General features: G+C 37.4%; 1 protein-coding gene across 1 annotated transcript; it reads right to left on the reverse strand.

Annotated features, from left to right (window-relative positions):
- Window positions 1-602: 602 nt before the first annotated feature.
- scin (scinderin) lies at window positions 603-18234 on the reverse strand. Its single transcript, XM_065290976.2, has 16 exons — window positions 17963-18234; window positions 14997-15151; window positions 11942-12103; window positions 9860-10009; window positions 9605-9697; window positions 9256-9388; window positions 9082-9170; window positions 8782-8997; window positions 3561-3694; window positions 3374-3464; window positions 2503-2673; window positions 2244-2421; window positions 2017-2138; window positions 1789-1866; window positions 1570-1630; window positions 603-1445 (listed from the first exon to the last, which is right to left on the reverse strand). The coding sequence occupies exons 1-16, from the start codon at window positions 18153-18155 to the stop codon at window positions 1276-1278; spliced, it is 2196 nt and encodes a 731-aa protein (XP_065147048.1). The 5' UTR covers window positions 18156-18234; the 3' UTR covers window positions 603-1275.
- Between the last annotated feature and the right edge of the window lie 6621 nt (window positions 18235-24855).

Here is a 24855-nt window from a genome sequence, read left to right on the forward strand (position 1 = left end):
ACATGTGTAAAAAAAAGTGTGAAAATCAGTTTCGTCATACCTTGTTATAATTTTTATACAATTTTGGCTTAGGCTACCACTGTTGTCACAAAATCTTTGTTTGCTATTCGATTTTGGAACATTTAGCACTTTGATTATGGAAAATTATAGATTTAAGCAGCCAGCACGAGCTGCTAGTGACGTATATCGGCCTCATTGACGTTTGATGGTGTGTCTGTTTTGTTTACTTTGTGCGCCATCTTGTGGTTAATAAAGGGAACCAAAGGAATGCGAGTATCCGCTTTGAGGACTTTTATCCCGAGTGAATCGTTTATTTAAATGTCACAGCCAAACACCATTCACATGCAGTTCTCTTGTTTCAATACTGGGTAATATAAAGATTGTTTGCTTAACCTGTTTATTAAAGAGAAAATGTTGTTACCTACCAATTAAGTTCAAAATACAAAATAAAAGTCCAGATCTTTCTGGTTTGGCGCATCTGCTAAATATACAGTCAGTATCAGGGAAGTGAGCGTTTTTACATTTTTTACAACCCACACACACTCACATACACATTTTTGTCAATGTAAATATTTTTTTATTACTTGAAGCATATTTCAATTAATTATGCATATTAATCTTTGAAGCATATTATTCCACTGTTTAAATTATGTTTTTATTGGTAAACACCAGCAATACTACACATCACCAACAAAGATATATGTAGTAAACAATGCCTATTCCATCTTATTGTATGTAGAATTGAATTATCAATGTCTCTAGGACAGTGGTTTCCAATGTGAGTTTCCCACCAAAGCACATTCTATTAAAATCCTCAATTTTAAAATGTATTTATTACATATTTGATATATTAGATGTTAACATTTTAAGCAACGATAAAAACATATCAGCAAGTAAAATAAAATAAAAACCAATATAATGGTAGCCCGTTACAAAAATGTTGGGGACCCCTGCTCTAGGATTTATTTTCATTGTAATTCACTGTTCACCGCTAGGGGGCGCTTTTGCGCTCCGTAAAAACAAAAAAGACAAAATTCTCTATTTGTGTTGCATTTTCAAGCTTTCATAAACATTAGAAATACATGTAAACAAGTGCAATTTTAACATGGCGAGCATAAAGCTATTCTCTAATTCTCTTCTAATATTTCTATTTTTTAATATATCCCATATAACTTTTGTATAATGGAACAGTCCAAGCACGTTCACTCATCACGTCACAGTAGCCAATGGTCCGTTTTATCTTCCCGAAGTTTGCGATTTGCATAACTGCCGTCCTCAGTTAACCTGCAGTGATTTTACTCCAGCCACAACAGCGTTGTCCCATCGTGAGGGGTCCCAACCCAGGAACCAGCCAGTGAAGGTGGGGGGCTCGTGCCCCTGCTTCACCACCACCAGGGGCGTTTCCTTGTCCCGTCCCGATGGGTCTGTCTCAATGTACATCTTTGCTGCAAGGGGACAAATATTGCATGTAAGAATTGTGTGGTCTGTAGTAAGCATGCTTCAGATGTGAAGGGGTTTTAGTTTTACATTCAAAATACATTTAACGAATGCGTGCCTAGGCGATCTTACCAGATTTAACAGACTCCGTCCTCTCCACCTCATTAGCATCCTTTCCAATCCACACAAACACCTAAGAGATGAAATCAAGGGATCAGTACTGCACACTTAAACTTAAAGAAAGTAAGGATTTATCTTTGAATAGATTATCTGACACTTTAATCAGAGACAATTTGTCCTCAGTGTGAGAGATGGATTAGAGGAGATGATGAAAAGAGATATGGGTCTAACCTGCTCCCAGACATCCAATAACATGACATCATCTTCTGCCAGATCATCTTGGGTAAACTCACCAGGTACCTCTTCAATCTGTAGTTTTAAAAAAGCCCTTGTTAACATATTGCTGTTCCTGTACCTCAACTGGCAGAAATTGTTGTGTCATATGAGAACTCGAAACCAAACGTCCTGTGTGAAACTTCCTAAACTTTAATTCTCTTTAATCAGGTTGTCGATACTCACAATAAACCGTCCGGTTTTGTTGGAGCAGGCGAACAGTCGAGGAGGATGTACTGTGGTTTCACTTTCTAACATCTTTGATGTTTGATACTTAGCCTTTCCACCCAAAGCTTTCCAGAAGTCCGCTTAAAAAAAAAAAAGAGCAGTGTAAGTATCTACATGTAAACTGCTAAGCTGCTTTAGTGCACAGTTGTATGTAATATAAAGACTATAAACTGCGTTTGCAATACCTGGCTCCTTTCCTTCAGTAATAAGCTTGGTTTTGCACTTCAGTTTTTCGCTCAAATACTTCGCCCCTTGTTCCTCTTCCACACTGGCACCCTTTCCCTTCCACACGTACCCGTTGCCCTCAGGTAACTTCAGCAGGTAGGTATCGTTGGTGTTCAAACTTGATGCTGTCGCGTCGACCTGTCGCACCACAAATTTAACAAGATCACAGAACGAAATTGACGTTTAATTTTTAACATTTGAGTACACAGAGAGACTCACCTCGCATATGCGTGTAATGGTGCCGAGGTTCTTGCGCACTTGAAAGAGTCGAGTAGGAGTTTCGGGTGCCTGTCCTCCCTGTCTAGAGGTGCCGTTCTTATACACAATCAGAGGCTTGTTTTTGAAAACGCTCAACAAATGTGGCGGCTCCTTTCCTTGAGTCACTCGGACCTAAACGGCGACGAAACAATCAGAAACCATTTTGAAATGTAGCAGTCAGGGCCAGATCACCGTTGGAGCCATCGCTTTCCATACTGACTGATGCTTTTTCAATGTTATCCACAAAAATACTGTAAAAAAGATTTGTTGGTTCAACTTAATAAATGTAAGTTACCTGGTTGCCTTAAAATGTCAAGAGCAAGTTGACTCAAAAAAGTTGCATAAAATTTTATATTTTTTTAAGTTGAAGGAACTTAAAATCTTAAGTCAACCATGGTGTAAGGAGGTCTGGGGTTTTTTCTTGTTAGGTGACAGGAGAAATGTTGGTAGGCTGAAAATAAAAGTGTTTCTGAGATATGGATGTGGGGCAATGTGGGGAAGTGACATAATCTCCTGCTTGTGATCTCGCTCTGTTTTTGAATCTGTTCACATATGCTAACTTTAATTGTAATTGTAAGAATTATAAAATTAAACATCTCTTTAATATGCGTTCTTGTTTTGGTCTTCGTCTTTTTGTTGCAGCTTTGAGCCGAACGTAACAACCAGCTAACTTACATTTTAAAATTGAACCAACGTTTTTTTTACAGTACAGGCTTTTTGTTAGATGCCTAAATATTGTAAGCAGAGTCCTAGTAATCTTTATGTGCCAAGGGTCACTGTGGTCATCTTCTGTATTTGTTAAGAAGCCCGAGGGCTCATCATTTCCTCTTACCTGAACAGCATTTCCACCCAGCGAACGGTCCAGTTCAACAGTAAGAAAGGCAGATGCTGCCAGCTCATCGATCGTGCTGCTGGAACCCTGCCTGAAGGTAAGAGAGTAACATAAGCCTTGTTTTATTGCACACGGTTAAATTCCCTCCAGTCACTAATGTAGGTTACAAACTGTCTTCCAGGCTTACCAAGTGTAGATAATTTGTCCCCTGGTGTAGGTATATAAGATGATGTAGCAGTCGCCGCCATAGAACTGTCCGTATGTCTCTGGGTCTACAGGGACTTTGGTTTCGATTTTATTTCCACACTCTACTCTCCAAATCTGTGAAACAACATACAATAAAGAATACACTCTTAAACTGTATTGTTTTTATTACCTTTAAGCAATTTTATCTACATACACCATGTGTCTCCCTTACGTTGTCTCAGACGACAACTTGTTTGTACTGTGATAGCTACAGTAACTTCTCATTGCGTTTTGAAATTGAGGTTGGTTGCAATTCACAATATCACCACTAAAACCCCATACGGTACCTTTAACCCAGAAAATGTTTATATTTGACCCAACAATGGGTTAAAACCTTAGACTGTAAAAATATGTCCGTGACGTCACCCATAGGTTTATGAAAGGCTTTTTAAAAGCTTAAAGTAGGCGGTGCCTGCCGTCTACATTTTGGCCGCCTGTCACCACGCATCACTCAAGATAACCGAAAATGGGTAAAGAGGCAGGATGTGGGTGGAACTGAGGTGGCTGGTTGCTGAAACCACGCCCGCCTAGCTCGACTCTAGTGACGCAGTGGCAGTTCACCTGTCACTCAAGTGGCCACGCCCTTAATTATGCAGAACTTTAAGGCTTAATATAATACCAAAAACACTTTTGGTACCAGGCTGTAAACATATTAACATGGGGGTCCTTGGGAATTGACTCTCTTTTGGAGCCAGCCCCTAGTGGTCAGTCAATGAACTGCATTTTAAATCACTTTCGTATTGGCTTCATCAGAGAGATCGGAAGGTTGCCCCTCGATTAAAACAATCCAGCATTTTAGGTTGAAACAACCAAGCATAAGTGAAATTAAATAGGTTTGTCACTTTTTAATCCAACGCCAGGTTTAAAATAACTAAGCATGACTATGAGTGTAGTCATGAAATATATTTACATTACAAGCATTTTCATAAATTTGAAAAAGTTAATCCCTGAAACCCAATCAATGGCCTTCACCAAGCATAAGTATGCACAAATTTGTACTAAATGTGTGTATGTGTGCAACAAAAACCTTTTCACAAGCAAATCATGTTTCACCAAAAACGTTTATACTAAACTTTATTCTAAATTTACAAAAAATCCAACAACACATAAATAATAAACATATAGTTATAATATATGTTATAATCTATCTTTAATATACCGTGAGTTTCATCGGACGCACATTCGGTGACGCGATTATGCATCTGGTCAGAATTTTACTTCCAGTTTCTGTTTGTTTAATGGTCTGACTAGTTGCCAAACTGAACAAATACCTCGTTTAAAATAACAAATGTTTTGGTTTCCTGTGTAATCTACTTGTTGTTTATTTTGCTTGTTATACAAATAAACTACTTACTTTGTACTTTGTTGTTATTTATTCTTAGCAGAGTTTACCGGAAGTTACGTGTTGACCACGAAAGCCGCTTGTTTATGTTGTTCCTGCTGAAACCGTCTATAATATTTATATATTCTTTCATCACTGTCAGAAAATAAATGGTCAAAATATGTACCCCAGCAGGCTGTACTCTTCCAAAAAGCTTTGCACCTAAATAGTAATACCTCCGAGGTATTGGTGTACCATATACATATCAATATCTGTACCAACAGTGTATGTTAAATATTACATTATTTCTACACATATAGGGGCGGTTTCCCGGACAGGGATTAGACTAGTCCTAGACTAAAACATTTTTAAGAGCTGTCCAAACTGAAAACAACTTGAACTGACATATCTTAAAATACATCAGTGCCATTTGTTTTGCCTCAAAATGCACACAGGTAATGTTTTAAGTAAGGCATGTTTGTTAAAACTAGTTATATTTCCTAATTAAACTAAGGCCTAGTCCTGGATTAAGCTAATCCTGGTCCGGGAAACCGCCACATAGAGATTATATTTATTTAATTATAAATAGAGATGTAATGAGAAGTCCAAACAATACTTCTTTAGGCATATTATATCTATTTCATTATAGACACAGATGCATGTCTCTGGTGGAAAACATATTAAAGGTCTTTGTTACCACATTTGCTTTTTCCCATGTAACTATAACTGTGTACAAACTTTTGCACATTACACAATTTACAAGTTTCACCTTTGACAGGAAAATTTCCAGAAGCAAAAAAGCAAAGAAGGAGAACTTCATCGATAATGAATAACAGTGAATTTCCTTTTTTTTTGGCACACTTCTCTATCGTTTCTTTTTTTGGACACTCGCAGACAATCATTTGGGATTGTGTGAATTTACCAACATCGGCATATAGACGGTTTCATCACATGCGGTCAAGCGATTGCGTGTCCGGTCAGAACTTTACTTTTGGTTTCTGTTTGTTTAATGGTCTGACTAGTTGCTAAACTGAACTCTTGAACAAATACCTCGTTGAAAATAACAATTGTTTTGGTTTCCTAGGTAATCTACGTGTTGTTTATTTTGCATGTTATATAAATAAACTACTTTAAAAGATTCTTAGTGGAGTTTACCGGAAGTTACGTGATGACCACGGAGACTGCTTGTTTGTCTTGTACCATCTATAATGTGAATTGGGCAAAAAATTGTGAGAAGTCATGTAAAAATATGACTAATGTATGCAATTATTTATAGATCACTTACACTGTAAAAATTGAAAGTTGGATCTACATCTATTAAAAAAATTACTTTAACTGGTAATACTTAAAATATTTAAGTTTTATCAACTTACATTTTTGTCACTTTAATTAAAAAGTAAAGGCCCACTGAAATGTTTGAAATGTGCAGCATTATTTGACGTCAATTTACTGAAACAGGAAGTCACCTCCTGCTTTTTAAAATAACCAATATTCAGCATTGACTGGACAGGAAATTTGATGAGAAGCTGAATTGTTGTGTGATGTAATGCCAGACTTGTCATTAGCGCATGTCCCAAACATAGACTATAAAAAAAGATGGACGAAGCCTGTTCGCTTTCTTCCATTTGTGAAAAGTGAAGCCGCCAGTGTCCCGATATGGCGCTGACATCTTGGGTCTTGAGTCTGCGCAGTAGCGATTTCGGGACCAGTCCTGCGCAGTAGTGAGTAGGAAGTAAAGCCGCGAAATCAAGACCCCGCCCTTGCTCTCACAGAATGCGCATATCACAGCTGTCAATTGTGACATGACACCATCGTTTTTTTATATTAATAAATAACTAACTAAACACAAACTTATTTTAAAAACAAACATTTGAATTTACATCAGCGTGATAAAAAAAGACAGAAACCAGCTTCAGAAAAAATATAATTGAAGTGTAATTAAATTGTTTTGTTGGTCTCAAGTCCCATTGAATAACATGGGGAGGCGGGGTTTATGACCTATACTGGGACCAGTCACTGGGGTGCAATCGAGACGTTTTGGCTTCACTTTTCAGGGCTTGTGCAGCACGCTTGCTCCCAAACTGTAGGTTTTGAATGCTTATGTCTTCTGTATGAGATTTTTGTCGGTGTTTTGGACAATACCAGTTAATATTTATTCTTAAGCCTAACGTATTTATACTAAAAGGAAAAAAAATTACTTTAATTTCAAGGGGGCTTTAAAGTGAAAAAAAACTTTTTAAACGTACTTCAATTGGGAGCACTTCAATTTTTCACTTAAAATAAAAAATGTAGGTTGTAGAAAAAATAATTTTTAAGTTTTTTCCAACTTTTTACAGTGTAATATGGCAAATTTTCAAGATGTGAAGTTTCAAGTCCACAAAAATACCCTTTAGATCATTTATAATAGCATGTTGACAAGGCCCATTTTTGGGTGTGCAAGAATAGTGCAGTTTATGTGCGTGACTCTTTAAAGGACAAGTTTGGTATTTTAGACTTCAGATTGTTTATGATGAAATAGAACGGTTTTGACTGAAATTTCAACATTTACGGCTGCCCTGAGAATTTTCGCGTGTTTGTGTTTCATCTCACACCTCTACAATGGGTTTAATGGTGCACTGGAACAATCCTTCCTAAAATGCATTAAACTTTCATTTACAAAGACGTGAAACTCACCGAGTGGTCAGGGGTGTTCACTGATATGCTCACACAAAAATCACTGCAAATGAAATCACTATTTCACCATAAACAATCTGAAAACAGGGCTTTCTAAGTCTAAAATACCGAACTTGTCCTTTAAATGCAAATGAGCTGCTGCTTTCCTCCCGTTTATTGTTATCCATACCGAAACATACACCATTTTTAATAAGACAACCACCTTTCTTCACTGTTCATAATGAACTTGCGGTACTGAACTACAATACAGGCCAAAAGTTTGGACACACTCACTTATTCTTTATTTATATTTTTCCACACAACAGAATTATAATAAACTCGTCCAAACTATGCCATAACACAAATGCAACTGTGGGAATTATGTTGATAACTGAAAGCAAAATTCTGCTATATTTTATCATCTGAAGTGCAGTCACCCTTTGCCTAGAAATTGCAAAACAATACCCGTGTCATTTTATCAAGAATCTTCTTAAAGTTTTACTTTAGACTGAATTTTAAAAGATATTGAAGGACTTCACATTTAATCTGGGCTCTTATTGGCTTTTTCTGTAATATTCAGTCCAAGTCATCTATTTAAAAATAATATTTTAAAATAAAAAATTACTAATAACAGAAATTAATATGTTTGGCACATGTAGAGCTTTTTCTACAAACGAATTTCATGGATTTAACCATACACCTTCAGATTAAAAGATTTTTAAAATTATAGTTAACATTTTAGTCAAGTGTGTCCAAACTTTTGGCCTGTATTGTATATAAAGATGATTTAAAATAGAAATTATGACCGAACAGTGGTCTTTGGGTGGTTGTGGGCGGGGCCTGTGCCAAGTCAGTTTGTTTAAAAAAGTCCCATGAGACTGGTGGGGTTTTATGGGAATGTTTTGTGGCAGATTTTTATCACCACAGGGTGGTTATAACAGGATTGTGTTCAATCAACATATAAGTGAATTTCTCATTAGGTGACCATTCAGTGAATCAGACCTAAAACCTCCAAAATACCATTTTTGCAGTGCAGTAAATTTACTGCTTCCAGTTGCTTTTTTGTGAATTTTATTTTGACAGCCTGATTTTGATCATTTAAACTTCTTTTTTTTTGTTACTTTTGCCTTTAAATGTCATAATTCGCACCAAAGCCCACTTGTACGTATGAATGTATGCAAACAGTAACCTGTGTTTGTCCAGAGCCGTTATCCACCATGTTGTATTGAGCAGCCATCTGATTAGACTCATGGAGCTTTGAAGCATCAAACTGGACTTGCTGAATCTTGGCGATCCGCTCGGTGACGTAAACTCTGCCCAGACCCTCGGCCTGGTCCTTCTCTTTCCAGCTTTTGAAGAACTGCTTAAACATGGGCGTTTCTCCACCATCTGGAAGCACCTGGATCTGTGTAAATCATACATTACATATAAATGAAAGCGGCAGCTAAATATATGCAGATGTGTGATGTTTAGGAGTTTGACAGTAAACCTGTGTGTTTGCTGGATAGCCCATCTGTTTGATGAAGCCCTCTGCTGTTTTCATGGCCTCCTTCCTCTCGCTGGGATTTGCATTGCGGCCTAGATCATCAATAAGAAGTTCATGCAAATCAACAGCCAAAAACGCATGATCTCAGTGCAACGTAAAACAATACAGTAGGTGTACCTTTCCACACAAAGATTTTCTTGTTTTTTCCATGGTCAAGAATAAAGCATTCGTCCGAAAGCAAGTCGGTCTGGTTAAATGGATTCTCCTCTGACACAAGCGACACTTGCATTTTCCCGCTAGCGTCAGACACCTGTGAAGTGCAGTGGTATTTTATGTATATGTAAATGTGCTATAATTGGTTTTTGTGGGTGTATATGTGACGAAACATTCAGTGACATTATAACCTTGATATCTTTATTAAACTGAAGTAACTCAATGAAGCACCTAAATTCAAAATTCGATTAGCTTGGATTTCATAATTCAATTTAGACATACACGAGGTAAATGAATAAAAAACTAAGTTTACCATGTAAAGTTTAGCCAGCTTCCTGTTCGACATGTCGGCTACCGCATCATCATTATCATCACTTTCGGGGAGGTCGGGCTTCTCACCAAGAACCTGTGATGTGCCAAAACAACAAGGTTATAAAACGTTCTAGCTAAACCAGATGTCAAATTGCCTTGAGCAAATATTGTTTTAACTGCATGCTCTCCCAAATATGTCAAAAGTGGGTTGCATGCAAATGTATCCAAACATTTGCTGAACAATTTAATTTGATACCTTGATCATCTGATAAGGCTCCTGACCTTCTTCAACAACCACAACCTGGGCTCTCCCGTTCCTCTCGTTGTCCCTGATGCCGGTGGCCACCTGTGCGGCTTTGACCCGCTCAAACTTATTGCACATTGACCCACACCATTGGTAGATTTCCTAGGAACAAAACAAATCTGCGTTTGTTTCATTTTTGGGGATGTTGTGCACATATTTCTTATCACATCACTGGTAGATTTCATATGAAGATACAAAAGGTTTACACTGCAAAAAATGCACAAATATCAAATAGATATTAAATCAAGATGTATTTTCTTGATGAGCAACATGACTTATAATAATAATAATATCAAATTTAAGTGCATTTGTGCTTAAAACAAGCATAGACTTTGCAAATGGGTTAAGCAAAAAATCTTGAAATAAGTTTACTTTTTTCTTATCACACAATTCAAGAAAAGTTTTCTTAACATTGGCAAGCTTTTTTGCTTGTTTTAAACACAAATTCACTTAAATTTGATATTTGTTGGATAAACCCTAGATGCATTTTCTTAGGTTATGTTGCTCACCATGAAAATGCTAAAAGTAAGAAACTCATTTTTGCACTGTAATCAAGTTTTATTCTTGAGAAAGTACAAATAAACGCTAGCCTGACGTTGTCATACTCAATTCTAGTCAGAATTTCCCGGATCTTCCCGTTCCTCAAAATGTTGTGGGCGGGGCTAAGATCGGCTGGCACCCAGGCTAAATAATCGCATGTCTATTAGACTGTCAGTAAGAAATGATGTTGTACTGGATTCTCTGTTTATTTTACAGTAAGCTCTGTGTATTTCATTACGAGAGCGCACTATAGGTATGCTGTCAAACAAGTCATTCATGCACAAATCCTATGGATAATCTTCCTGCAAAGAGTTTCGTGCATCAACACGAGTCTCTTAGTAACTATAAGCTTGTTTCTGCCCATCAAGCTCTCATGACATTTGCTTAACATATTATGTTGACTGTCTGTCAAAGTATTTCTCCAGTAATCTAATTACTAAAGCCACCCTAAACGCACACAGGGAGGATGTTAAGTGTGCATGAGTAAATTTGCCCGTTTCTGTTTGTAGATAATGAACTGCTTTACATTTCTCTAGGGAGCTTAGGGTTCATAGAAACTCACGTGAGTGAATAAAATGTCATTAAAACTCGTGCTAGTTTGGAATGAGGACAAATGGATAATAACAGAATTTAAACTTTTGGATGACCAGTCATAAGGGTCAATTTTTAAAATTGAGATTTATACATCATAGGAAAGAGTTGATACATACCTCAATCATCTTAGTGCGTGCACGTAAGCGCTGGGGCGCGCTGCGACACTTCCATAGCATTTAGCTTAGCCGCATTCATTCAATGGTACCACTCAGAGATAAAGTTAGAAGTGACCAAACATATCAACGTTTTTCCTATTTAAGACGAGTAGTTATACGAGCAAGTATGGTGGCACAAAATAAAACGTAGTGCTTTTCTAAGCGGATTTAATAGAGGAACTATATTGTATGGCGTAATAGCACTTATGGGAGTACTTCGACTCGGCGCAGTAACACTCTCCCTCTCCCATTATGAGAGGGAGAAGGGGAGCGGATTTTTCAGGCGAGTCGAAGTACTCCCAAAAGTGCTGTTCCGCCATACAATATAGTTCCTCTTTTAAAAGCGCTACGTTTTATTTTGTGCCATAATACTTGCTCGTATAACTACTCGTCTTAAATAGGAAAAACGTTGTTGTGTTTGGTCACTTCTAACTTTATCTCTGAGTGGTACCATTGAATGAATGGGGCTAAGCTAAATGCTATCGAAGTGTCGCAGCGCGCCCCAGCGCTTATGTGGACGGCACGCACTAAGATGATAGAGGTATGTATCATCTCTTCTTAGTTAAGGTAATAACATAGTTTAATATGGAAAAAGGATAGACTATTCCTTTTTATTATCCTGATGGTTTTTGGCATAAAAAAAATCCTAATTTTGACCATACAATATATTGTTGGCTATTGCTATAAAAATACAGTGTGACTTATGAATGATTTGGGTGACACGTGTTGGTGTTGCAGATCTTACAGCGCCAAGATCCACTATGAAGCAGTCGCCCTTATTGAAACTTTCCCAGGAGAGAGGAACTTCTGTGGCCCTGACAGCACGCCTTCCCTTAATGTGGAAGAGCCGCTGGGCTGTGAGATCATTGGTGACCACATGCTGAAATCCTGATGCCACACCTCCTTTCTGAAGAGGAAAAAAATTATGTTATTCTAAAATGTCCCGTGCGCTGTCAGAAGTACCCTTTGAAAAAGTACACCTTTGCGCCTTAAGACGTCATAATAGTACTTCAGAGGTAGGTACCAATGAGTTCATATTTGTACCTCATTGGTACCAAATGTATAAATATCTGTATTTAAATGGTGCAAATTATGACCTTTTAAAAGGTACTGCTCCAGTGACAGCTAGGGACCATTTTGACCATCTTTCTGACAGTGTGCTTTCAGTACTTGAATTTAACCATTCTTTCCCCTTTTCATTTTTAAACCCATGAGTCAACTTGAATTTTTTGCCAAACACAGCAGCGAGGAGACATGTGCAATAACACAAAATCACATCAGATCATTGTGTTATGTACTTATGAAAGAAATGGAAGAAATTAAGAAGGTAATTATAGGTTTCTTTTGGAATAGCTTTACTGAACTTCTATTCAGAGCCGTTGAGACTGCCCTAGATTTGCACTGAGAGGGCAAGGAAAATATGCCAAAATTAAACTAAAATATCACAATAACTCTCTTATAAGTCTTTCCATATTGGACTGAAAACTGTCTTTATGTTTGACCTAAGACAGACCAGGGGCCTCATTTATAAAATGCTTTGTAGAAACCGTCCTAAATTTGACCTTATGACCATTTCTCAAAACCGTGCACGTGTGTTTCAAAAAATAGTACGCATAGACAATGCGCGTATGCCTTAAAGAGCGTATTATAGTTGTGCATTAAGGGCTTATTATGGTTGTGTGAAGGTCCTGCAGCATAGCCTCAACTCTACACTTCGGTGTTCATATATACGTTTGCGTCATCATCACATCTATAAATCACACTTGAGTCCGACGGCATTGAGTTAACGTCGGTTTTCATACTTGTGTGTCGTTGTTCGTGTCAATGAAATTTACTATGAAAAGGCCTGTATCCACTTTTGTGTCTTTAAACGCTTGTCTTATAAAAACGTATTTCTGTTTTTGGCTTGTTAGCTGTAAATCCTGTCACACAGCAGCTTTTGGGCATTATTCTGCTTTTTGTTATAAGACAGAAATGACAAGGATGCGACTACCCAGAACCTCAAAGGTTCATAAAAATGTATGTTGCCGTGGATTTTTGCGCACACACTACACGCACGCTTTTCAAATGAGGCACCAGGAGTCAAAAACAGGAATACAAAATCTAAAGCAAGAGTGTTATGAGAGGCTGCCCTGCTAACAATTTTACGTTATAATAAAAAGTTACAAAAAGTTTAAATTTTTTTAATTTTTAGAACAGTTTTATAGACGTTGTATTAACGTTATTGTTTGATTACAAGAAAATTATTCAAAAGGTTATTAAAACGTTCTATTTGCCATTATATAAATGTTCTAATAACGTTTTCCTAACATTCATAACAGGTTATAAAACAATTCGTGTTTAGAACATTTAAAACGTCCAGTTTTTTAAACATTGTATAAACGTTAATGTTTGGTTTTAAGAACGTTAATCAAAACATTTAAGAACGGTTCCTTTGAACGGCCTGTTGTTATATCAATGTTTTAAGAACGTTCCACTAACAATACAATTATAATGTTTGCAATACTAATGTTTTAAGAACTTAAAGGTATAGCGGAAGATTTTCTTTTTCCGGATGGATCATCAAGACTATTGGTCATCCCAGTTGTCAATCATTCTGGTGATATGTTGACTTAAGGCCGTCGTACATGCTCGTCCCTAGCTTTCTGCACATGCGCACTTTGAGGTGTATATGTGTGTTGGTCTACGTTTTTTAGCCATTCATTGAAGCTCGTGTTCTCACCTTATTTTTTCTAAATGTCTGAGGGTCACAGGAGATAAAGTGTCTATGAATTGTATGACAAGAAGAGAAAGAAGAAAGAAACAAGACCAGAGTGTTTTTGGGAGACTATTTCACATGCTGGCGTGCACTAAAAGCACAGGTTGGGCTTTCCTTGCAAAGTTTGTACTCGACAGGTAAAGTTTGTCATGCTACTTGGAGAAATCCATTTAAAATCACTGCTAGTAAAAGTTGATGTAAGCTATGATTAGCTATTATGCTAACCCTGGCACAAGTCACGAACCGCGCAGACACGGTAAACATCTCAATGTATGAGCCTCTCTCATCCATTTGTTTAATAGGCGTCGAGTGTGGCTTATGTGCATTTTTTTTAAAGTGGAGGGGCGTTTCTTTTTTTTAAAAATTCGGCAAAATCTTCCGCTATACCTTTAACATTACCTATGCAATATTCACGTTTTCAATGTAAATGTTTGTAGAATTTTCTGCTAATAATGCAATTATAAAGTTGCTAATGCTAACATTTTAAGAACGCTTATCAATTGCAACATTATGGAAAGTTTTACTAATGTTATTTCAAGAACAATTTTTAATAACTTATGTTTGACAAATTTGCAGGAACTTTTCCTGTTAGCTGGGTAATAGACCCTTTTACTGTTTGTACACAATGATGATATGGCAACATATGCGTGCGCAGTTTGGCAATGGAAGTATGGCAAGAATCAGCAGTGAAGCAACCCAGACAGAGAAAGTTATTTTAAAAAGTTGACTTATCAACTATTTCAACACAGCTACCAGATCTGTGTACTATAGTGGAGTGGATAGAAGACGTTAGCAGATGGCCAAATATAAAGTTGCCAGATACATATATACGTATATCAGAATACATTATATTAGTGCAACCAAATGGAACAACCAGACATTTTGATGCTGGGAAACCATTTTAATAAACTTTCTGAGTTGCTAACACATTAGAACCAATGGGGAATAACACCACTTCTGTTGCCGAAATGCGCGCGCAGACTATTTGATCACGTGGGCTGTAAAACTTCATACACTTTGAGATACATAAACTTTCTCGAACCTTATACGTAATGCCTCCTTTGAAGTAGCTGGTGAAGCTGGTAGACTCAACACCCTGAAGTTCCCGATACTGGACTGGTTTTCCTCCCAGGTAGTCATCCAGCTGAACTGTAAAGATAACGGCTGCTGTGCTTTCATCCTGCGTGCACTCCTTACCTGCAGAGACAGTTGCAATATGTTGTATTTGCTTTGCCTTGGTTCACCTCATTGCCAGTGTATATTACATTACATAGTACTTAAAAATAAAGATTCTTCACCATTCCATAGAAGAACAATGTTTGCCTTTCTGTTTCAAAAAAGATTCATTTTAAAGAAATGTTTCTTTTAGGATCCTTTGACTAAATGTTTCTTTGAGGAACCAATAATGATTCTTCTATGTTAAGAAACATTCGTGGACAAAACAGTTATGTTAGTGTATGATTCAGCTGTTTTTACACCTCACTGGGTGTTTTTTTTTCTCTCACACATCTTTACAGATTAAAACAAGCTGATGCTTGCGACCACAGATGTATGAGGGTGAGACAGTCGAGCGTCTCTGTGAAAGCTTTCTGTTGCTGTCAATTTTATGACAAGCTTTACAGGCATAAATATCTTGGCAACGCAGACATCATGGGCAGAAAGCTTGTTTATAAACCTGTTTGCATTGTAAGTGGTCAATGACTCATAATGAAAGCTTTTTGTGCGGTTTGCGGCAGAGTTAAAACAAAGAGACAAGCCAAGGCCAAAACATCTTAGTGCTATTGACTTCTTTGAAACATCTAATGGAGTGAAGAGAGTGCTTTCACACAGATGTGAAAGCAAACTGGATTAAGTGGCTCTTGGCTGTCCAAACTCTCAGAAATGCAGACGCCGTCACTGGGGTGATAACCTTTAAAAAGTACACCTTTGTACGAGTGCACCTTAAAGAAATTAATAACGCAGTGGATCTCAAACCTTTCGGCGTGTGCCCCCCCAACCCTGCGTACCCAAAGACAATTCATGACATTAAACAATCTCAAACTTAGAATTTGAATTAAAGAAAACATATTAAAAAAACATTGCAGTGCTGTTGTTTGGTTGGATGGTACACTGTAAAAAAAATCCGTAAAAATTAAATGTTATTGCAGCTGGGTTGCCGGTAATTTACCGTAGATTTACATTTATGTTATTTACTGGCAAGAGTTTGTTCAAAGTAAAATACATTTTAAATATTAACAAGTCTTTATCTTTACAGAATAAAACTATACAATAACAGCCTCATACAAAGCATTCTGGGAACCAGAAATCATCATCAACCTTTTTCTGCTTTTTGCTTCAAATTTTGTTTCCCAGAATGTTTTGCTTGTTGCTGTTTTTTTAGTGACTCTATAAAGACAAAGACTTGTGAATGTTTAATGTTCATTTAACTTTGAACAAAATGTTCAAACATACATTTAAATCTACGGTAAGTTACCGGCAACCCAGCTACAAATTCTACGGAATTTTTTTACAGTGTAGGTTAGAGGTTAAATTTCGCAGAATAAATTCATGTTTTTTTACAAAATGCCATGAAACTGAACCCATCTGGTCCTATATTGTGCATATATAGTTTGAGAACCAGTGATATAACTGTATATGAAGAGTTTCGTTGCAAAACGAGATAACTCCGTTTTTTTAATTTTTCAGAAATCTTGTTTTTTGGTTGTGCATTCCAATTAATATCAATTCAACTTCAGTTGGTTTGTTTTGATTTAAACCTTCATAACTTAAAAAATACAGCTAAGTAGCACCATAAAACAAAATAATAACATGATAACATAATAATAAACATGTTTTGACAAAAATGTTAAAAATAGATTTATTTTTTGCTGTAGTTATGCAGCCATTTTTCAGTAACTTAATGTAGATTTACATTTATGTTATTTAATGGCAACAGTTTGTTCAAAGTTATATGAACATTAAATATCAAGTCTTTGTCTTTACACAAAAAAACTATAAAATAGCACCCTCATGCAAAGCATTCTGGGAACCAGAAATCCTCATCAACCTTTTTCTGTTTTTTTTTTCTTTCAGATTTTGGTTCCAAGAATGCTTTGCACGAGTCTGCTTTTTAGTTTTATTCTGTAAAGATAAAGACTTGTTAATGTGAAATGTTTATTTAACTTGACACAAACTGTTCCCAGTAAATAATAAAAATACAAATCTACAGTAAGTTACTGGCAAACAGCTGTAATTTCTACATACATTTTAACAGTGTAACTGTATTAGTGCAGATTGCACAGATTCTTTTTTTTAAATATTTTGAGAAATTGATGACATTTTATTTTACACTTTAAACTTCACCAAAGAAAAAACACTGTAGTCATTTTTTTAAATTGCATTACATGCAATTTAGACTTCCTGTATGTTTGCAGTTTTGCAACTTAAAGCTGTGAAACATGAATCGAGCGGCTCTGTATCTCCTGAAGGCATCACCTATTAAAGTGTTAAAAACACACAAAGCCCTCGAGCGATAAACAAGCTTATCTGCGTTCGCAACATAGTGATCATGTGCTAACAACTTATTTGTAGAAGCATTTATAGTCAACACTGCGCATGTCAGTCAAAGCTCTTGCATACTTTCGCGACTTTAAATGAGTGTCATTTCTTCTCGTGCACAGAGTAAAGTCCAGTAATAATAACAGCACGATTCCAGCTTCTGAGTGCAACATTTACAACCTTCCCTATATTGAAGGGATATATCTTGCATTTTATAGGGGCCATATATTGTGTGTCTACGCATTTGCATGGACTATCTGCTGGATTATTTATTAAATAATTAAAAACAATTATATATATAAATGTTCCCCGGTTAAACATTTGTGCACCCTACAGTTTGACCTTACTGATGAACGTCACACAATATGTATATAACTGTTTTAATTGCAGGTGCACCAGTGAAGATCAAACAGAAGGTATAACACACATATACAAACATAATATATTACCAAAAGAAGAACTGTTGCTTACCCAGCCAGTAATGTAGGTCATAAAAACAGGAGTTGTTCTGTTTGACAGTGTGAAGCACCAGGTAGGCATCGCCAACATAGAAGCTCCCATGTAAGTTGTTGGGCACGGGAACCAGTTCCATCTTTTCGATTCTCCATATCTGGAGACCCGCAGACTTACCAGCCTTCTCAAACTCTTTGTGGTGAAGACCCATAGCTGAGCGAGTGAGGTGAGATGCAGTGTGAGAGACAAACAGTGAACTACTGTGGGCACTGACAGCACTGAATCAATAACAGAAGTGTGCGGATGTCTACACTCACACATCAAGTGGGTGTGTTCAGAAACACCGCAAAGCTGTTTTACAAGTGTAGATTTGAATGTTGAATGTTACTCCTATGTTATTTTGTACATTCAAATTCAATATACAATATCATTTGTAATTGCATTTCCCAGATTGGTACTTTTTGTGTCTTGTTGTAAACAGCAAAGGAAAACGTGGAAGAATTAAAACAACCCAGCATAGGTTACATTACATCCCAACTGGTTTGGTTTGTCCCTGTAAAAATGCAGCATGAAGTTAACATTTTATGAAAATCTGACTTTTTCAAGTGTTATAATTGGGTCCCAGTGCTTCTATCAACCTAGAAAATATGTAAAAGATCAACCCAGTAACTTAGTTTTGGTAAACCATTCTCTTCAAGCATGTAAAAATAGGTCATTGAAATTTGCCTCCCCTTGTGATGTCAGAAGGGGATAATACCGCTCCTTAATCTGCACTATCCAACCACATCACTGCCATTTAGTGCAGAGATCAACTCATTTGCATTTTAAAGGACACATACAAAAACGGCACATCTTTGCTCGCACCTACAAAGTGTAAATTTTAACATGTTATAATAAATGATCTATATGTTATTTTAAGCTAAAACTTCACATACGTACTATGGGGACACCAAAGATTTGACATCTTAAAAAAGTCTCCTTTAAAACAGCTTGGTTTTGCAAGTCAGTTCAACCTTCTTTTTGTTTTGACTTGTTAGTTGACATAACTTATAAAAACAAGTTGACATTGTTTACCTACATTTGTTAAAGGCGGGGTGCATGATCTCATGTTGACATTTGAAATCACCTGAACAAACACGCCGCTACCCCAACAGAATCTAGACCTTCTTAAGATACACCAGTCCCAGACATACACAACCCACGCAATGATGTCGGTTAGTAGACACGCCCCTTACTGCTGATTGGCTACAAGTGTGTTTTGGTACTCGGCCCGAATCCTTTTTTCAATGTGTTTTTTAAAAATCATGCACCCCGCCTTTAAGTTAAAGTAACAAATATATGTCATATATTTGACATCATTTATTTACAGTGAAATAACCTAGCTTTATATGTGTGTGTGTGTGTTCTTTATTTAATGAGTATTTAAGAAGTTTTATCTGTAGTGGTGGAAATTTCAGACTGATGGAAGACTAAAAGCCTTTAAGCATCTATCCAATGCATTCTTCAGTAAAGAACTGGGCAGTGACCCAACCAGATCTGTGTACAGCAATAATGCGATTCAATCTATCACCAAGACAATTGGCATAATTGATGTCTAATCGAATTAGGCTGAAATAGTTACAACTAAACGTCTGGCTCACAAAAATTGGGCGAGGTTAAAGCTAGTGTAGGGTAGAGAGAAAATATACGAAAATACTGGAAAAACTACCAGTTAGAAGGTAAACACTTCTGTATGAAAGACCTTCCTGTACAGGAAAAATAAATAATCACACCAAACATTCAAGGAGCCCTTTACACTGACACCATGGGTTTTAGCCACAGAAGGTGTCACATCCTGTAGAAGGAAACCATTTCTGTATTAATTTGGTATTTCAACATCTTTCAGGAAGTCACTGGGGTCGGGGGGGTTGGGAACTCAAATTGCAGCCATCAAACTGCATGCTAAGGAAGAGACATATAAAATGAGTTACCATCTAGACCTTCGAAAATAAAGGCAGTAATCCTGTGTGAACGCAATATGCATGATTATTTATGCGTGTGACATTTATCAAAACTTGAAAAACGGCATGTATAGCCTCAAGCATGTTTGGGTTTTTAAAATGCCAGAGCTAAAAGTCTTTTTTATTATGCAAAGAGATGTACTAATTTTAAAGCAGTGGTTCTCCAACTTTTTCCGTGTGCGGGCCCCCCTTGTGTACGGTGCATTCCTTCGCGGCCCCCCAAAAGAAAATTTATGACCAAAAACTGTTCTAAAATGTAACATTTTAATTAAACAAAACATATTAAGTTATACAAAGTAGTGCTGTTGGTTAGTAGCCTTATTTTTTTTAGGTTTAATTACACAGAATTCATGATAAATGAATGTATTTTATAAAATGTCATAAAACTGGGGCCCCCCGGCACCATCTCGCGGCCCCCCTGGGCGCCCCGGACCCCAGTTTGAGAACCACTGCTGTAAAGGATATACAAATGAAATATTAAAATAAGCAACCCTCTAATGATTATCTTTTACTACTTTGTTATTGATTTCCATTCTATATGCCTAAATATGCATGATAAACAAAACCCACAATTTCAATTCCTTCAATTGGGACCCTGTCTTTGAAATCCAGCCTAAAGTCTCATAATGAGCATCAAACTTTGATTTCAATCTTACTCAGTCAACATTAAAGATATCAAGGTTATATTTTCATGTTCTTTATGTAGAAAACAGTAAATCACAAAAATGACTTCAGTTGGGTTTTCACAGGCAATCTGCAATGAACTCAGCCGTGCAATAGGCAAATTGTCTTCTTTAAATACCCAGGCATCACTTACAGTAATAGAGCTGAGATGTTGCTTTGAGACTAACAGCACCCTCTGTTGGCAAACCCCACATTAGTCATGTTAAGTTAAAGAGGCCATCTGAAAGATTACTGTTGTGAATATAAAGTCTTATTCTTCACTCTTGTGAAGCTGTTTTACATATAACGTTGTCATTTACATAAAATGTTAATGATTATTGATCAAAAAATGAAACATTCCTGCTCCTCAAAACAAATCTGATGATAGTTTTGATAAACCTCCACTGAAGAACGAGTCATTGTAACATAATTACAGCATCCGAGTGACTGGAAATGATTCCCTTATCGGCAGTTCTCATCTCCATGACAACCATTGTGTCATTTGTATGTGCTCTAGATGCATTGCTTTGCTGCTTGTTAATTTATGCTGAAACCATGCTGCCTGCTTGAACTGCTTTTAGAAATGAAGGTTATCGAGGTGCTGTGGGTTATTGTATGAAATGAGACTGGTGAGACAGTGTATCTAATTATACATGATTACTTTATTGTTATATGATGAACTCTGGATCTCTCTGAAGTGAGGATCTCTGAATCAAACTGTTAAATGACTCATTTATTTGCGCATCTAAATTTAATTGTGTGTTACTGTCATTGTTGAGTACTGATGCATGTTTCTATTGAACAACTCCAGTCCTCCACATAAGCAGTTTTATGAGATATAATTATCTCAGTTTTTGTATTTTTTTTAAATATAGCATCAAATATATTTAAAAGTGTATTAAAGGTATAGTTCACCCAAATTTGAAAATTCTGCTATCATTAAGTCACCCTAAAGTTGTTATAAACCTGTATAAATGTAATGTTCTCCTGAACACAAAGGAGAAAAGATATTTGAAGACTGTTCCCATGTAACCATAAAGATCAGTAGCACCATTAACTTCAATACTTTTATTTTTTCCTAATACGGAGCCAATGGTGCCCAAAATCTGTTTGGTTACAAACATTCTTCAAAATATCTTCCAAATCCATAATTTACCACAATTTTGGATGAACATTCTCTTTAAGGGAGTTTATACACTCACCTAAAGGATTATTAGGAACACCTGTTCAATTTCTCATGAATGCAATTATCTAATCAACCAACCACATGGCAGTTGCTTCAATGCATTTAGGGGTGTGGTCCTGGTCAAGACAATCTCCTGTACCCGGTTGCATGAAACTCCTTAAGTGAGGGTTTCCCTGAGGGAGAAAAAATCCCTGAAGTAAGGGATTTATTTAAGAGCGTTGCAACAAAGGTCTCAACTGTCACCCTTACCTAAGTGTTTATACTAAGTATTTTACGGTAGTCTCTGCCAAAACACGGCAGCGGAGAAGCGGTTGCTATAGTTACAAAATCTCACAGCGTAAAAAAATCAACGCACGCAGCTCAACAGGCGGCGGATTTGTGTACAATGAAACATCGCAAATAACAGACTGTAAAGTGACGCATGTATTAAACTAGGGCTGCACGATGTGAGGAAAAGTTGCGATGTGCGATGACATTGTTTAATGTTGCGATGACGATGTGAGTTGCGATAAATATTTTATATTTTTTCATGTTTTAGGGGCCATTCACGTCGCGCCTAAAAACACGTGGAAAACGCTAGACACGTAGGTTATTGTCACATGATCTGCACACTGCGCTTGTTTCATTATGAAAAGTTAAAATGTTTTTGAAAAGCCTGGAAAACGAGCCCATCACACCACGTGCGAGTCGCGACCGCAGCGCTTCCAGAGCGCACATACTGCGCGCCTACATTTGAAATAATGAACTTGAGCACGCAATAAACGCAATATGTGAATCACCACTTCCACAGTACCTGTATTTGCGGCGTCATCCCTCCTAAATCCAAAATAATTCCATTATATAGCTGAAGTGCTGTTCCTTTTAACCACAAGGTCTTCGTCTGACAACACATTTTCGCTCCTTTCTCCGCCATCGTTTTTTGCTAACAGGCACAGCGTCGCAACTGACACCTCAAATCAATCTGAACATAGCTGACTTGGGGGTTCCCCTGATTGGCCTAATAGCATGAACGCGCAAACCATCCGTGCGTCCCAAACTGCCTACTTCCATACTATATAGTATGCAAAGAGTACGAGAAGTAGTGCTTTTCGCCTACTATATAGTATGGAAGTATGCGGTATGGGACGAGGGGCATGTCTTCAGGACTAAACGTGATAGGTCAAACGTTTATTACATGCGCTTACCGTTTTCCCTTCATTCATCACGTCAAGGCTGTCTGTTGCGATGTGTTCATCGCGTGAGTTCATATCGCGATGACGATGAAAATTCGATGTATCGTTCAGCCCTAAATAAAACCTCAAAGTAATTCAAACTTGAATTACTTTAGATTGACGGACGATCAAAACGCTATTCTACTAATAAATGCACATCACTTTTCTCTAGGGATTATTTCAATCTTAAGAAATGCGTGTTGGTACTTAATTTTCTTAAATAACCATAAAATTAGCCATCGCGTGTGACGTTAAAGCAACACTAAAGAGTTTTTGCTCTTTGCTCCCCCTACAGGTTAGAAGCGTAATTGTCCATTACCACTATCGTAAATATTGCAGCATAGCTGGCTCTGATTGGATTGTAGGTCTGCCGTAAAGCAAGTTTTTGTAGTTTTTACTCGAACTACAGGACCGCGACCCGACGGTTGGAAACTTCTTTAGTGCGGTTTTGGCCGATAGAGGGCTTCAAAGCAAATGTGAAAGTGGCGTTCACCCTGTTTCAAGTGGATAAACCACTGAAACTTTTTTGGAAACGTTATTTTAAGGTAAAAAAAAACTCTTTGGTGTTGCTTTAAGGGACTTGTTATAGTCCCTTAAGTTTTTAAGAGAAAATGGGACTTAAGGACTTTGTTGCAACTAGGGATGCACTGAATCCAGGATTCGGATTCGGCCGAAATCCTAGATTTTTTTTCCACCGAACCAAACCCTAGGCTTGCGCTACGCTGGTCGAGGTAACGCGGCCGTTGATTACACACATCGGGTGCTGACGTGGAGATGAGCTTTTTCTTTCGGTGAGCCTTAGGGGCTGGACACACCAAATCTTTTAAACACGGCTGAAAACGCCTTGAGGACGCCAAATTCCAGCTGTTTTTCAGCCGAGCGCTTGGTAGCTGTGATGCTTCAGCTGTGAGCCGGTTGGTTGCTGTGGTAATCTCCCGCCCCTCCTCCACTGTAATTGGACGGCCGTGTGAAACCTGACATTGACGAGCGGAGCTTCTCACTCAAAGTTAAATATAGTTCAGCGCGGAGCTGCTTGCTTCAGCATTATTGTAAAAACGAGCGTGTCGCAACGCATCGCTTTCATTATGCATAGGCTTATGGTAATTGTCAAAATAGTTTTTCCAACTTGTCATCCTGGCATAATGTACAGTTAAAATTAAATAAAATGAAAAATACACTGCTGTGGACGTTGTTTACTTCATTAATGTGTTTTACTGTGTTAATGGAATAAGGATGCGAGTAGGATTCGGTATTCGGTTTCGGCCGAATCTTAAACGGTGGATTCGGGATTCGGCCGAACCTAAAAAATCTGGATTCGGTGCATCCCTAGTTGCAACGTATATTACAACTTAAGATAATACTTTAGCATTTAAGAGTAAATACTTATTGACAGCCTTATGGTTCACTTAAGGGTTTTTCTTGCAACCCATTTTTTATTAAGGGTACCCTTAACCTTATATTTAAGGGATTTCTTAGCTTAAGGACTTTCATGCAACCGGGCACTGAACTCCAAACTGAATGTCACAATGGGAAAGAAAGGTGATTTAAGCAAAAAAAAAGGGAAAACATCCAGTATGCGGCAGTCCTGAGGTCGAAAATGCCTTGTTGATGCTAGAGGTCAGAGGAGAATGGGCCGACTGATTCAAGCTGATAGAAGAGCAACTTTTACTGAAATAACCACTTGTTACAACCGAGGTATGCAGCAAAGCATTTGTGAAGCCACAACACGCACAACCTTGAGGGAGATGGGCTACAACAGCAGAAGATCCCACCGGGTACCACTCATCTCCACTACAAATAGGAAAAAGAGGCTACAACTCGCACAAGCTCACCAAAGTTGGACAGTTAAAG

Source organism: Paramisgurnus dabryanus, chromosome 19 (genome assembly GCF_030506205.2).
Source record: "Paramisgurnus dabryanus chromosome 19, PD_genome_1.1, whole genome shotgun sequence".
In the NCBI taxonomy this organism is placed as follows: Eukaryota; Metazoa; Chordata; class Actinopteri; order Cypriniformes; family Cobitidae; genus Paramisgurnus; species Paramisgurnus dabryanus.